This window comes from Anastrepha ludens, chromosome 2, assembly GCF_028408465.1.
Source record: "Anastrepha ludens isolate Willacy chromosome 2, idAnaLude1.1, whole genome shotgun sequence".
NCBI lineage: Eukaryota > Metazoa > Arthropoda > Insecta > Diptera > Tephritidae > Anastrepha > Anastrepha ludens.
Genome location: NC_071498.1, coordinates 177998025 through 178014815, shown reverse-complemented (window position 1 = coordinate 178014815; position 16791 = coordinate 177998025). Strand labels below are relative to the sequence as shown.

Genomic DNA, 16791 nt, shown 5'->3' with positions numbered 1-16791 from the left:
CGCGGCGCTGCCAATAATAAGCCGCCAAGATCATGTGATTTGACACCGTTGGACTTCTTTCTTTGGGGTTATTTGAAAGAAACAATTCAAGAGCTGAAAGATGAGATAATTCGGCACATTAACGGCATAGAACCTCAATTACGCCTCAGCGTCATCGAAAATTTGGGCCATCGGATGGAGGTGTGCCGCCGAGGCAGCGGTGGCCATTTGGCCGATATTTTGTTCCATACGTAATTGAGCCATACCAATATTATCATAATAAAGAGAAATGACAATGATTTCCTAAAAAAATTGTATTTTATTCAAAATCAACATGCTCACAGTGAAGTTCTAGAAGTCGATTAGATACGCTCTCATACGTGAACTCCCTTGCATGGCTTCTTCATTTGACTTCCAAAGCTATTGCATTCTCAAGTACAATTTTTTTCATGGCCTAACAAAATTTTTAATTTTTTAATTTTTGAAAAAGTTAAAAAAAAGGTTTGATTGCATATCTGATTGCGGCCATTCTACAATCTCACAAGGAATATTTGTAAAAAATTCTAACTCATTAACTCTCTAACGAAAATGTCGTTTTGATCCTTTTAGAAAGAATCTAAAAAGGGTAGTTAGCTGCTAGTGAGAGGCTGCTAGAAGTTTAAAATGCTCTGGGGAATTATTTTCCAGCAAATGAAAATGTGAAAATTTAAATAAAATAATAAAAAGAGTTTGCCTAAAAATATGCAACATTTATTTTTTTGTATCTTCAACAAGATTTACATTACATCTGTTTGCGAACTTTTGAATTTCAGACTTTGTGGGGATACTTAGTAAGTTTGTTGTATTTGGGTGTGTTTGAAAAATGCCAAGCGGTTTTGCGAAAACCCCCCGAAGAGAATAAGCAAAAGTTATAAAATACTTTTTTCCAGTTGGAGGTGTCTTTAAAAATTGCCATTTGCATAAAAATTAAATTTTAAATGTTTTTTTTCAAATATTACTTATTGTTGTTGTTTTTGTTTTTTTTACCCCAAGGGAATAGACTTACCCCAAGAGAAAAGACTTATAAAACGTATTTTTATTATAGTCTGAGTTGTCTTTAAAAATGCCTTTAAGTACAAAATTAATTTGTTTATCCAGGGTTGCCCATATTCGACGGACCCGAAGGATTTCGATGACTCTTTGGGCCCATTCCAATCGACGAGGTTTATCCGCAGGCAACAATCTTTGCGTCAATTGAATCTTATACGGGAATAAATGCAAATCAATGCGGATAATTCGTTGTAAAGTAGTCCGAGCAATGCTCAACTGCTGAGAACGGCGATTTTGGGATGTCCTTGGCGACGCCTTGGTCGGTTTTGATTTGGCCTCTTTGGATTAGAAAGAGCATCCAATAGAAAAACGTTTAATGGTGTTCTTAGAAGGCGCACTTTTCACATTATTTAATTTTTATATAGCACGTTGAGTTTTTACAATTGACTTCTTTTGTTGAATGTAAATTTCAACAATTTGGGAGCGCTCGCGTGGCGTGTACCATGGTAAAAATCTGCTTGGACTGACGCTTCCAACGCGGTATGTCATTAAGCGATCTGACGTCTTTGTCAAAAGATACAGGGTTGCCAGATGGGTCCGTCGAATATTGGCAACCCTGTGATTCTTTTTTATTATAATTTCTTTGTTGCTATTTTTTCACCCCAAGTCAACAAGCAAAACTTAGAAAACATATTTTTATTACAGTTGAAGCTGCCCTTCAAAATTGCGATAATTATAAAAATTATAATTTTTTTTTTTTAAATATTATATTAATTTTTGCTGCTGTTTTTTTACCCCAAGAAATAAGCAAAAATTAAAAAAAAATATTTCTATTTTCCTTAAAAATTTTTGGGAGTTTAAGAATAATATTTTTCCAATCTTTTTCAAATATAATATTTTGTTGTTGTTTTTCCCCCTTCAGGGAATATCATAAACTTAAAAGTCATATTTTAATGATAATCTGAGGTATCTTTAAAAATTGCTGTATTATAAAAACAATTTTTATTTAAATTTTGTTTCCTAATATAATTTTTTGTTGTTATTTTTTCACCCCAAGGGAATAGGCAAGACTTAAAAAAAATATTTTTAATACAGTTCGAGCTGCTCCTAAAACTGGCTGGAAATTTAATAGGTCTATTTATAAGTTCGTGCGGTTTTACAACAGATGGCGTAACTTGATTATTATTCCATCGATCCACATTTCCAAACATTCATTGGAGAGCTACTGTCGTAAGGCACAAACGTCAGTATAAGTTTTTTATTTGAAGCGTAAACAACAATATTTTTACCACACTTGAAAATGTCGAATTTCGTGCCAAATAATGTGTTTTTGCGGGGAATTCTTCTTCATTATTTTAATATGAAGAAAAAAGCAGCCGAAAGTCAGCGTATCTTGGTGGAAGTTTATGGTGAGCATGCTCTATCTGAGCGAACGTGCCAGAAGTGGTTTGCACGCTTTAAAAGTGGTGATTTTGGCTTGGAAGACGAAGAACGCGAGGGTGCGCCGCCAAAGTTCATGGATACCGAATTGGAGGAATTGCTCGATCAAGATCCGGCTCAAACGCAAGAAGAGGTTGCAAAAACTTTGGGAGTTGATCAATCAACCATTTCCAAACGTTTAAAAGCCATGGGAATGATCCGAAAGGTAGGCCATTGGGTGCCGTATGAATTGAAGCCAAGAGACGTTGAACGCCGTTTTATGGCATGCGAACAACTGCTTCAACGGCACAAAAGAAAGGGTTTTTTGCATCGAATTGTGACTGGCGATGAAAAGTGGGTCCATTACGACAATCCAAAACGTCGGGCAACGTATGGATACCCTGGCCAAGCTTCAACATCGACGTCGGCGCAGAATATTCATGGCCTGAAGGTTATGCTGTGTATCTGGTGGGACCAGCTGGGTGTTGTGTATTATGAGCTACTGAAACCGAATGAAACGATTACGGGGGATGTCTACCGACGACAATTGATGCGTTTGAGCCGAGCACTGCGAGAAAAACGGCCGCAATACGCCGATAGACACGACAAAGTTATTTTGCAACATGACAATGCTCGGCCACATGTTGCACAAGTGGTCAAAACATACTTAGAAACGCTCAAATGGGATGTCCTACCCCACCCGCCGTATAGTCCAGACCTTGCGCCATCCGACTACTATCTCTTCCGATCGATGCAACATGGCCTGGCTGACCAGCACTTCCGTAATTACGATGAAGTCAAAAAATGGATCGATTCGTGGATTGCGGCAAAACCGACCGAATTTTTCACAAAGGGAATCCGTGAATTGCCAGAAAGATGGGAAAAAGTAGTAGTAAGCGACAATATTTTGAATATTAAATTTGTAACCATTTTACGTCAATAAAGTTTCAAATTTCGAAAAAAACCGCACGAACTTATTCATAGTCCATTAAAAATCATTATTTTTTAAATATTATTTTTTGTTGTTATTTTTCACTTCAAGGGAATAAGCAATTGTTGCAAAAAGATATTTTTATTGTATTAAAATTGGATTATTATTAAATTTTGTTTTGCTTTATTAAAAATTGCTATAAGTATAAACATTTTTGTTTTTCGATTCGAAGAGAATTTTTCATCTATTGTACCTATATGGCTCGGTCAACATGATTTGTGTGGTTGTGCGTGCAAACTATTAAAACTTTTTCACAAAACATTATTGGCGTACAAAAACCTAATTTTCAGTTGGTTTCTTGCTATTTTAACGTATAAATTAAAACCAACAAAATGTGTCTTTCCAATGCAATTTATCAGCCTTGACGGCACTATCCGGAGACGGGGCTATTCGGTGCGATATATTTTTTTTATCTGGTATCCCCAGTAGGCCTAGTTCACGCATTCAATAAACTATAATAAATAATACACGTTCTTCTGAAAATTATGCTGCTCTAAGTCTTCTTCTTCTTGGCGTCACAGTCCTTGGTGAACCATTACTTTTTTCACAGCTTCTTGCCATCGATCTCGATTTACAGCCACTTACCGCCAACATTGCACGCGCAATTTCCTAAGATCAGCTTCCATATCTTCCAGCCACCTTTTTCTCGGGCGTCCCCTTTTTCTTTCTCCAATTGGGCGAAGATCTAGTGCCTTTCTCGTTGATCGCCCTTGGCATTCTAGCCACATGTCCCAGCCATCTAAGTCATTGAGACTTAATAAATCTTATTATAGTTTCTTTCTTAACTATGGCTTCCAGTTCGGCATTGTGCTTAATGCGATAAGTGCCATCTGCCAGGCTAAGCGGACCATAGATCTTTCGGAGCGCTCTTCTTTCAAAGCACATAAGCAGTTTTGTCTCGTTAGCTTTCAGCGTCCATAGTTCACAGCCATATGTAAGCAAAGGTCGCATCAGTGCTTTATAGTGCTTTAAGTCTAAGTATCTATTAAGGTATTCACTTCGCGGAGGGATTAAGGCAACAGAACTGGTGCTGAATTGCATTTGGAGGAGAACTTCAAATTCCCGCCTTCCATTGGAGATATTCAATATATTCGAAAATGCAACGGAATGGATATTTGATAATTGTCTGCAATGACCTCCAGTCTACTCAAGAGTCACTATTAAGACCACAAAAATTATTCAGTAAAATAAACCGCGCCTAAATTACTTCGTGATGAGGAACAAGCTTGAAATTATGTGGGCACCAAGCCATTGTGGTATTGAGTGCAACGAACTCCCTGATAAATTTTGGAACTAAGCCGATTGTCTGTGCAAGTTTTACAGAAGCTGTTAGATGAATATGGGATTTTAAGTACAAAAGACACAGTGATCGTAGGTGCAGCCTCAACAACTGCGTATCAACTAAGTACGGAAGTGGAATTTCTCATCTAACAGAAAGGGAAGGAGCTGCAATTACTGGTTCGATTGATCACGGGGCATAATTTATATCCATGTGAACCATTATTTGATATCAAAAAGTTGGTGACAATTCATAGCGCTTGCTCTTTTATTGTCCGGCATTTGTTAGTGCCGATAAAGAGGCCGATTTGTGGGTCATATGAGAATGAATCAAGAACATTCTCTATTCTTTAAATCTCTGCTCAGATTCATCAAGAAGTCAGTGAAGTTTGAAGAAGAGTTCATCGTTTTCTCTATTCTGACATTCCGCTTTCTAGGTTCTAAGCTCAATGGACAACCACGCCTTAGTGCTTGGAACTTTATGAGTGACCTCTCGGCCTACTTAAATCCAATCCAATCATATCAACCCAATCCAATTCATTATTAAGGGTATTATTTAAAACTAGGTTTGCTATGTTCACTTCCAAACAAAAATTAATGAAGTTGTTTATTTATTTCTACGGAGGTCTGATATAAATTTTATAAATTTGAATATTTATGTAAAGCGCTCGAACTTTTCCAAATGTGATAGCATAGTAATTTAATTATAAGTCCATAAAATTGCTTATATATTAATTTTTTTTTTATTTGAAGAAATTGCGTAGAACCAGTAAAAATTAAAAGAAGTTGTCGATGTGAGACTGGTCAACTAGGCACCGCCTAGTGTTACTGACGATGACTTTTAATTGATGCCGAAATGTGGGCAGACAAATAAATATAAGAAATAATTGAAAATATTCTTTTATTGTTAAGCCGGCCTTGAGTTCACAAAATAAAAATGCGAAACTATAATAATTTGTTTAAAATAGGTAACTTCTTATATACTTTTTTTTTCATTTCCTCCTTTTAATATGGCATAGCTAAAATGCACGTTAAAGTTTATACAATGCAACAATAAACAAAATTGGTAGAGCAAAAATAAGTAAAAAAAATACATCATCAAAAACGATTATAAAACAAAAAGAGTGACTAAATGCGTTCATGAATTTAAAATGAAAAAAATTGTCATCATTACACCAGAAACAAACCACATCAACGAGGCATACGTGAAGAGACCAGCCAACTGGCTGTCAGTCAGGTTACCAGCGACTGACCTCCAAGAAGGTCAATATTGTTAAACAAGTTTTCTTTTGCGAGTTTTACACCGCAACTGCATCTTTATATCTTTTCCGCTGAGCGCACATATTTTTTAAATCATTTTTTAAACGCTTTATATGCACGCACATACACATACATACGTATGCTGGGAATATTGTTAAAATTCGAAATTTGTGCGCACTCATGCGGCATAAACGTTCAAGAATAGTGCAGGACGCAAGACAAGACAAAGGAGTATCAGAATAAGTTAAGTTTTTTTTTTTGGCGCGCAGCCTTCTTTGCGGTTGCATTATCGAGATTTTGATTTACTGGAGTTTAAAAATATAATCAGAATAAAGAGAAGAATATGCGCAGTGAGAGAGTCCGACATTGCGGAAGTAATGAATCAGCCAACAGGCAGAGTTTCAGGTTTTCGGATTGCTATCTACGATAGGAGTACCTAAGTTGCAGTCGCAGTGGTATTTTGAGGCACGCAAAAAATTAATTTTGCTGCAAATGAATGAAAAAGGTGCAAATAAATAAATCGCATACAACAGAAGGGGAAGCACATTTTTTGGGAATTACAGGAAAGACATTTTGCGCGATTCTAAATTTCGCAGACAATCTTATCGGCCATCTTGAAAGGGAGTCACAAGCAACTGCAAGTGGGATAGGTGTATTTTACCCACACATATAAGCACTTATAAATAGCAGCCCCATAGAGCAACTGAATTAATGCGTGACTACTATTCGGTAGTGCGTAGATTGGAAACCCACTGTGGGCATGAAACAGCAAATGATAGAAAAAGCAAGCCTTCGAAAGTATTTCTGTCATAAAAAAGCTCCGCTTGAAAAGCCACTTGCCATTCAGTAGCTCTCTCCACAAGACGCACACCACAAATTGGAGAAAGGCCAAACAAGCAACAGAGGGTGTGAGCGCCATTTATTAATAATATTATTTTACTAAAATTAGATGCATACTGATATATATTTTTTAATGTGAAGCAATTTTAAATTAGTATCAAGCAAAAGGCTTGCCGGTAAGAATAAATGGAAGCAGTATTAGGCTTAACTATTTTATTTATTTCCTTTTTATTTAATTTTTTTTAACTTCAATTTTTATTTTTATTTTAAATTTCATTTTAACTTTAGTTTAACTTACATGCTAATTTTGAATTAAATTTTAATTAAACAAATTTGTTCTTTTATTTTAATTTGTATTTTAATTTAAATTTTGCTTTTAATGTTAATTTTAAATTTAACACGAATCTTAAAATTAATTTAAATTTTTCTTTAAATTTTTGTATATTAATTTTTTATTTATATTTCTACTTTGCTTTTAAATTTGAATTTTATTACAGTTTTACTATCATTTTTATTTTTAGTTTTAGTTGTAATTTTACTTTAGTTTTAATTTTAACTTTAATTTAATTAAATTTAATTTTAATTTTAATTTAATTATTATTAATTTGTAGTCAATTTTTAACATTTAATTTAAAATTTTTTTTATATTAAATTTTTTTAAATTTGTTTTTTTTAATTTTTTTATTATTATTTTTTTTATTTTTTATTTTTTTTTTTTTTATATTTTTTCTAAATTTTTTTTTTCTTTTTTTTTTTTTTTTTCTTTTTAATTTTATTTATATTTCTGCTTTGGTTGGTTTGTTGGTTTAAGGGTGACCCCGCATCGGAGTGCCACATAGTTGGGTCCGTTGTGTTGCCCTAGAGCTGATTATATTGTATGATTTCCCAACCTAAGCGAGATTTTTATTATAAATTTCGGTCAAAGATATTAATTCGTTTCGAGAATTTGATGAGAGATTCGATTTTCAGGTCCGAGAGTACTGAAAGATTGTCAATTGTTGGAGAGCCTAGAATAGCGAGCCGACTTCTGGCTAGACCGGGACAACTGCACAGCAAATGCCTGCTCGATACTTCCTCATCTTCGTCCTCGCAGTATCTGCACAGGTCGTTTTGAGGAACCCCGAGCCGACGTGCGTGAGTGCCCAAAAGGCAGGGGCAGGTGATAAGAGATATTATATGCCTTAGTTCGTGTTCGGAAAGACTTATAAGGGGTTTTGTCTGTTTCAGATTGTAGGATGACCAGATTTGTCTGGTCGTAACGCAAGTAGTTTCCAATCGCCACCTCCAATCAGCAATGCTGTGAAATTCTGGATCAGTGATCATTTTACATGTTGAGAGCGGAATGTGGATTGTGGGTAAGTTACTAACATTTGATTGCGCGGCTCCAGCTCTTGCGAGCTTATCAGCTTTGCAGTTACCTTCAAATCCACTGTAACCCGGTATCCAGATAACTTGGACAGAATTCTGAACACTTATCTCGTTAAGAGATGAGAGACAGGATCGAACCACATCTGAGTGGGTATAAGAGGAGCTGAGAGCTCGAACGGCCGCTTGACTGTCAGTGAAAAAGCAGATATCCTCTAGTGATATTCTCTTTTCTAGGATAGTTTTCGCAGCATACCAGATAGCGCATACTTCCGCTTGAAATACGCTACAGTAGTCGGGTAATCTAAATGATAGATTGATGTGAGGGGAATTGGAAAAGATTCCAAATCCCACTTTGCCGTCTTGTTCTGAACCATCTGTATATATAATCAGAGGGCCATCGATTTCGGTTAGATTTGTCTTCCATTCTTCCCTAGTTGGGAGTGAACAGGAGAATAGCAATGGTGGTGATGGAAGACTTACATGATAGTCTATGTCGGAAGAGATAACAGTGTTCCTGTTTAGTATGGCCGAATGGCCAAGATACTTATTCCATTTCGATATAGCATTCATGCGTGTCGCTGCTTTCGCCGCAATCGCTTTGCCAGCCCAGGTTTTGCCGATAGCTTTTTTACAAGTATAAAGAGCTATGATAGCTTTTTTACATCTGTTTTCAATGTTCAATTTCCAACTCAACTTCCTATCTAGAATAACTCCTAGATATTTAGCTGAATCTGATAGAAGTAATGATTCCCCTTTTAAAGTTATTGTTTGCAGTGGAGGAGATTGTTGTTTCCTATTGAAGAGAACAAGATCTGTCTTTGCTGGATTCGCATTTAGTCCGCATTCGGTGCACCATTTTGACAGAATATTGATTGAGCGTTGCATAAGCTCAGTGAGGGTATTCAGGTGTTTGCCTGACACGCAGAGAGCAATATCATTTGCATAGGCTACAACCTTGCAGCCTGCTTTTTCGAGATTTCGAAGCAAACTGTTTACAGCGAGATTCTAGAGAAGGGGTGAAAGTACTCCGCCTTGAGGAGTGCCTTTGACGGCGTACATTCTCATGCGGCTTAACCCATGCTCTGAAGTGATTATTCTATTTTGGAGCATTTGTTCGATCATCTTCCGGATGGAGTAATTAATGCCCAATTTTGCAATTTCCGACGAAATAGCTTTGGGTTCAATATTATTTAAAGCACCTTCTATGTCCATAAATGCACCAAGAGAGTACTCCTTATTGTGAAGGGAAGTTTCCACTGATTGCACCAGTGAATGAAGTGCCGTTTCAGTCGATTTCCCTTTAGTGTAGGCGTGTTGTGACTCAGAGATCACAAGTTGGGTTTTGATTTGCTCATCTAAGACTTTTTCAAAAGCCTTTAAGCAAAAAGAGGTTAGGCTAATGGGCCTGAAATCGTTTGGTTTGCAGTGTGAAGGTTTCCCCGTTTTCGGAATGAATACTACCTTCGATTTCTTCCAAATTGTCGGAAGGTAAGGGAGATTTAAACACTTGTTAGTTTTGTTTTTATTTGTATTAAATTTATATTGAATTTTAGAATTTTTTTTTTTAATTTTTTGTTTTAATTTTATTTTTGATTTTATTTGTATTTTAATTTAATTTGGTAATTTAATTTTAGCTTTAATTAAATTTTAGTTTTAACTTTTCGTTTTACTATAGGTAATTCTGATTTTAGTTTAAGTTTTAATAGGACTATGAATAAGTTCGTGCGGTTTTTTTCGAAATTTGAAACTTTATTGACGTAAAATGGTTACAAATTTAATATTCAAAATATTGTCCATCGCTTACTACTACTTTTTCCCATCTTTCTGGCAATTCACGGATTCCCTTTGTGAAAAATTCGGTCGGTTTTGCCGCAATCCACGAATCGATCCATTTTTTGACTTCATCGTAATTACGGAAGTGCTGGTCAGCCAGGCCATGTTGCATCGATCGGAAGAGATAGTAATCGGATGGCGCAAGGTCTGGACTATACGGCGGGTGGGGTAGGACATCCCATTTGAGCGTTTCTAAGTATGTTTTGACCACTTGTGCAACATGTGGCCGAGCATTGTCATGTTGCAAAATAACTTTGTCGTGTCTATCGGCGTATTGCGGCCGTTTTTCTCGCAGTGCTCGGCTCAAACGCATCAATTGTCGTCGGTAGACATCCCCCGTAATCGTTTCATTCGGTTTCAGTAGCTCATAATACACAACACCCAGCTGGTCCCACCAGATACACAGCATAACCTTCAGGCCATGAATATTCTGCGCCGACGTCGATGTTGAAGCTTGGCCAGGGTATCCATACGTTGCCCGACGTTTTGGATTGTCGTAATGGACCCATTTTTCATCGCCAGTCACAATTCGATGCAAAAAACCCTTTCTTTTGTGCCGTTGAAGCAGTTGTTCGCATGCCATAAAACGGCGTTCAACGTCTCTTGGCTTCAATTCATACGGCACCCAATGGCCTACCTTTCGGATCATTCCCATGGCTTTTAAACGTTTGGAAATGGTTGATTGATCAACTCCCAAAGTTTTTGCAACCTCTTCTTGCGTTTGAGCCGGATCTTGATCGAGCAATTCCTCCAATTCGGTATCCATGAACTTTGGCGGCGCACCCTCGCGTTCTTCGTCTTCCAAGCCAAAATCACCACTTTTAAAGCGTGCAAACCACTTCTGGCACGTTCGCTCAGATAGAGCATGCTCACCATAAACTTCCACCAAGATACGATGACTTTCGGCTGCTTTTTTCTTCATATTAAAATAATGAAGAAGAATTCCCCGCAAAAACACATTATTTGGCACGAAATTCGACATTTTCAAGTGTGGTAAAAATATTGTTGTTTACGCTTCAAATAAAAAACTTATACTGACGTTTGTGCCTTACGACAGTAGCTCTCCAATGAATGTTTGGAAATGTGGATCGATGGAATAATAATCAAGTTACGCCATCTGTTGTAAAACCGCACGAACTTATAAATAGACCTATTAATTTTAATACTAAAATATATAAAAATTGTAAAGGGGTCTAGTAGTAAGAATCCTAAAAATGGTAATAATATAGCTTGAACAAAACTCATAATCAAGAGCGCTCTGAGGAAATGGATTTTTAAAATTTGGTCTCCGAGTATTTTAAAAATGATAACTTGATAATTTGGCTATCTACTTATATATTTTTCATTTATTTCGGACGAACTAAATGGGCTGCTAAATGACAAAGAAATCATTTGAATTAGCGGGGCCGTGCAAAAAATTGTTAATAAAAAATAAATTAGCAAAATTAAATCTATGAATTAGTTATCACTAACGTTTCGAGTGTCCGTTTAAAAAAATCGATTATAAAAATTATAAATCGCTAAAAACGATAATCGAATGGTTCACAAAATTTTGATTGCTTTACACTAAAAGTAGCCCCCCAACTGGTTGGGTAGTTACCATTTTTCGTGGAATGTTTCACTGTCTCGCTGATATTGGTTTCGATGTTCTTCATGTGTATTTTTCTTTTACGCTTAAGCTTAAATTGAAGATCCAAATAAACTGGTAACTTGTAAAAAAAAACATTAATTTACACCTGAGACTTGACTTAGTTCGTGACTCAGTCACATCAAATTAAGCAAAACAACACAAACAGATCCAGGGGATTTTTCTAAACCATTTTTCACAATGCAACCACAAAATCCGGTGCTAATTTATGTACCTACAGTCAGTTACTAAAAGTCAACCCGATGTAGCAGCGTGTAGATAAATAAATATTTTCTTATGCAAAAAACAAAAACAAACAATTCAATTAGATGATGACTTTCGAGAGCATTTTGAGTGAGATAAATATTGCGAGGTTGAAGTGTAGCATTTCCGCAGACTCATCCTGACACTTTTTTAATTAATAATTTTAGATTTGTGTTTTTTCATTTACTCACCTGACTTAGAACAATCGTCACATCGTCGCTCTTCAGACGTGCAATCATAATCGATGCAATTGACAGAATGTAATCACCAGCCATTGTAACCTGTAAAAAATGAGAGAAAGGAAAGTAAGAAAATATCAAATAACACAATTCTGGTTTTAAGAATTGAAATTAATGGACATTTACTATATATCTATTGGAAAGAGAAAAATATATTTTGTAGCATTTAACAAACTGTGCTATAATTCCCATAAAAAAAATTGCAAAAAACCCAGTAAACCATAAATCACTCTGCTGTACGAGTAATACAGAAAATATGAAGTAAGATATAAACAACGAGAATCAAAATTATGCACAGTCAATGTTTCTTCCCCTTTACCTTCCTTTAATATGTCCATATTTTGAAGCATAAATATTATTGGAAGCAAACTAAGACTGGGTACTAGAAGGTTAACTTCACTCATCAACTGTGGTCTCATATCATCAGGTACTGATTACAGAGATTAAATAAAGTGGAGGTTTGCACTTCGAACTTTTATTTTCTGCCTGAACCCAGAGATTTCAAAAGGTATTGTTTGGAGGCATAGGCATCAGGTCCTAATACCAGTTCACTGCCTCGCGAGCCTTTGTGAATTTTTAACTGCTAATCTGCCATACCCAACAAAGTGGAGTAGAAAACAAACTAAAGCAGTTAAGACGAGAGATACTGTGGGCAAAAAGTAAGGTGAATTTATTTGTCAAACTTCGCGGAATTAAAATTACGCTCTAGTTATTTTTTTCATGAGTTGGCAGCACTGTTAATAACATCTGGGCCAACTTTTATGTGAATGTCATTATCAGTAATATATTTACGCTTGTGTTTACCAAACGACCAAGAGTGCATTTTTCGATTTTTACAATGTCTGATTTGATTGAGCAGAGAAGTGCCATCAAATTTTGTTTGCGGAATGAAATTTCGGCTGCGAAAACGTTTAGCATGTTGCAGAAGGCATTTGGTGATTCGACCATGTCGCAGAAAAATGTTTATAAGTGGTACAAATACTTCAAAGAGGGTCGAGAACGTGTTGAAAGACGTGGAGCGCTCCGGACGACCATCGACGTCAACAGATGACCAACACGTCAATAAAGTGAAGGAGTTAGTGCTCAAAAATCGTCGGTTGACTGTTAAAGATCTTACTGATATGATCGGAATATCAGAAGGATCTGTGAAAACCATTTTGAAAGACCATTTGGGTCTACGAAAAGTCAAATCTCGTTTGGTACCGAAAACTCTCAATTTCTTAGAAAAAAGTCGTCGCGTTGATGTGTGTGAAACAATGCTCTCAGACTATCAGGACAAGCTCAAATGCATCATTACGGGAGATGAGACTTGCATTTATGCTTACGACCCTGAAACAACCGGCCAATCAAGCAAATATCGTGCTAAAGGCGAGGCCAGACCGAAATGAGCACGTCGAAGTCGTTCAAAAATAAAGGTCATGATGACAGTTTTTTTCGATTTTCGTAGTGTGGTGCACTATGAATTCCCTCCACCTGGCCAAACTGTTAATAAGGAATATTATTTGAGCGTTATGCGTCGTTTACGTGAAGCAATTCATCTAAAAAGACCAGAATTATGGGCCAACAACTCTTGGTTTTTGCATCACGATAATGCACCGTCTCACACTGCACTCGTTCTTCGTGACCATTTCGCCAAAAATTCCACGCATATCGATCCGCAACCACCGTATTCGCCTGATTTGGCTCCGTGTGACTTCTGGTTATTCCCAAAACTCAAGAGACCACTCCGGGGAACGCGTTTCGAGTCGATTGAGGAGATAAAAGGTGAATCGAAGAAGATGCTGATGGCTATACCGGAAATGGGCTATTTGGCATGTTTCGGGGATTGGAAAAATCGTTGGCATAAGTGTATTTCATCGAGAAGGGATTATTTTGAAGGGGATGAAATTGATTTACAAGAATAAATAAAGATTTTTTATTTTGCAACCAAATTCATCTTACTTTTTGCCCACAGTAGTAAATGCTTTGCAGTGATACAGAAAGTGCTCAACGGTACCATTAGCCTTGCCTGAGATACAGTTGGAGGGCTTCTGAGGTAAACTAAGCCGCAGCCTACGAACCCAGTGGGATCTTAACCAAAGTTTGGCTAGATAGACCTTCTTTCTTTAAACAAAAATTAGCTTTCTTGTATAGAACTTTAGAACCCTAGGTAAGGAAAAATATCTGCATACGCGCGGGCCCCCTTGGAAAAAAAATCAAATTCGTTCATTGTGATGAGGAAAAAAGAGGGAGAAAAACCAAACAAAAACCGTCCAGGGAGAAAGAACGGGGGCTAAACGGGGGACTAATTACATTGCGTTAACCGCTTTAAGCTGCTGACGAAATCCACCAGGTGTGTAATGTTGAAACCTGCTATATTCGCAGGTGTAACAAGAAAGTTGAGAGCCTAGAAACCTAAAGCTTAAAAATCTTAGCTCCACGAGAGCAGGGCAGCTGAGGAGAAGTTGCAGAGATGCAGAAAGGATTTGAGGAAATCCCAAGCCTCATCCCACAGATACCTAACGGACACCTACCAAATTTGAGAACTGCACCTTTGTTAGCCTGAGAAGTTCCCTTGAGCGATACCGATCTTCCCGTGACCAGAAGGATTTCGCGCCGTTTCACGTCTGCGTACTGAGTTGACGCAAGGTCCATCTTTCCAGGAGCAGACCACAGGTTCTCAAGGGAACCTCTCATTTTGCGGTAAAACCATCCCGACGGTTCCCTGACTGGCCAGCTCATCAGCCTAGCAGTTTTCCGCTATGCCACTGTGACCGCGGACCCAAAAGAGCCTAATAACCAGGTATTCGGTTGCAGTCTAGAGAGAAGTAAGGCATTTCTCAACTAATCTTGAACGCACAAACACTATGTCCGGAGCCGTAATTGCTGCCCACCTGTCGGTATAGATATTTACCTGCCTTACCGTGATTGCAGAAGTAAGCAACCAATCCACTGTGACTGCGACTATTTCTACTTGCAAAACTCTGCAGTGGTTCGGTAACCTTAAAGCTCAAATTTACGAGAGCTCCTCGCAGAATACTCCGCCACCAACTCTTCTGTACAAGCCATTCTTTAAATGGCTACGTTTGCTATGCGATGTTTCTAAATGTTGCACTCCAACCGCCCATTTCTCCCTTGCGGTAATATGAATGGAAAAAGTACTGCCCGAGCCCTGCGCGGGTGTACATTGAACAAGCACCATGGGGATGAACTCTTAAGTTTTTAAGAATACTTGAGTGTCCGTAGCTTAAGTATAGCCTGTGGCCTGAACACCTCAATCTGATTGCATCAATAGTTTCCTCACATCTATATCTATCTATATACATATATAAAAATTAAGCTGAAAAAAAGTGTGCATTTCTCCGGGGTAATCTCAGCAACGCGTGTAAGAAAAACAATGAAAGTTTCACACATTGTTGGTGTTGCTTTGGCAAAGGTTTCTGTGAAGTTTGGTTGAAATCCGATAACGCGTGTGTGTGCGGTGCGTCGGTTAAGTGAGTGTGTTTTTGCTATTTGCCGCACGTATTTTTTGTACATAGCACATAGCATTCATTAGAATTGAATACATTTGGGTCGTGTGTGTCTGGGCCGATTATTATGAAATTTGGTATATACATATATATATTTTTCCACGGCGAAGGTTAGTATAATATGCTTATTGATTCCACTCGCCACCAGGTGGCGCTGCCGAAGGCCAAAACGAGAACCCGGGTAAACCTAGGATGTGTTTTTACATTGTGGGTATCAAATCAAAGCTACTGATGAGTGCTTTAATACAGAGTATTTTATAGATCTCTGAGTGACCAGGGTCTCGAGATATAGCCGAAAAGGTGGGCCAAGGTACCCTTGGATGTGTTTGCACAATATGGGTATCAGATGGAAGCTGTTGATGAAAGCTTTTAAGTGAAGTAATTTTTACTGCCCGTTTCCGGGATAAAGAAAGGAGATGGAGCTGGAGATGGAAGAGGAAAAGGAATAGCTACAGGAAGAGGAAGACCACTTATTATTAAAAATTAAAAAAAAAATTCTAAAAAAATTTTAAAATGTTACATATCCGCTTATTATATAAACGTTAATCTGAAGTCAGTTATAGTGAAACATTCATTGTAATATATCATTGCTGGCGTGATTGATGATCGTTTCCTTAATTTTTTGCAGAAAGGTTATGCTAATATGAGATATTACCTATATCATTCATATAGGTATTTACGTACTACCTGTGTACTCACAAATATAAAGTAAATCACATCAAACGTTTTTTAATTGCTACTACTATTTAAAACTTCTTTCATTACTATTCATGCGAGAATTTTTATAAAATAAGCACAGTATTGTTCGGCTTAATTTAATTAATTAATCTAGATTTTTTTAAAGACGACCAGCGGAACGGGCGGGTTTTCGCTAGGTCAGTATAGAGTTAAGCTCTAGAGTAGGAGCGGCCCAAAGTGCCTTACTGAGTCCAATAAGAGCAGATCTTTGGACCCTATTCAACTTCTTAACTGATGTCATCCTTTGCAGGGAGTTCCATAAGACAAGGGCCCCATACGGCATAATTGGCTTTATAATGGTGGCCGGCGCAGCCGAATGGATGGGTGCGTCACTTATATTCGAGAGTGCGTATTTTCGAATTTCCGTGCAGGAAACACCAAATGGAAAAACAAGTTTTTTCTAATACCAGTATATCT

The 16791-nt window shown here is 37.3% G+C and overlaps 1 protein-coding gene across 4 annotated transcripts in view; it reads right to left on the bottom strand.

The window, feature by feature from the left end:
- Window positions 1–16791, bottom strand: part of LOC128855938 (all trans-polyprenyl-diphosphate synthase PDSS1) — a 157418-nt gene that overhangs the window by 49408 nt on the left and 91219 nt on the right. For all 4 annotated transcript variants that reach the window (XM_054091195.1, XM_054091194.1, XM_054091196.1 and 1 more), the window contains exon 5: window positions 12080–12169. In XM_054091195.1, the coding sequence (XP_053947170.1) occupies window positions 12080–12169 (90 nt within the window). The remainder of the gene's footprint in view (window positions 1–12079; window positions 12170–16791) is intronic.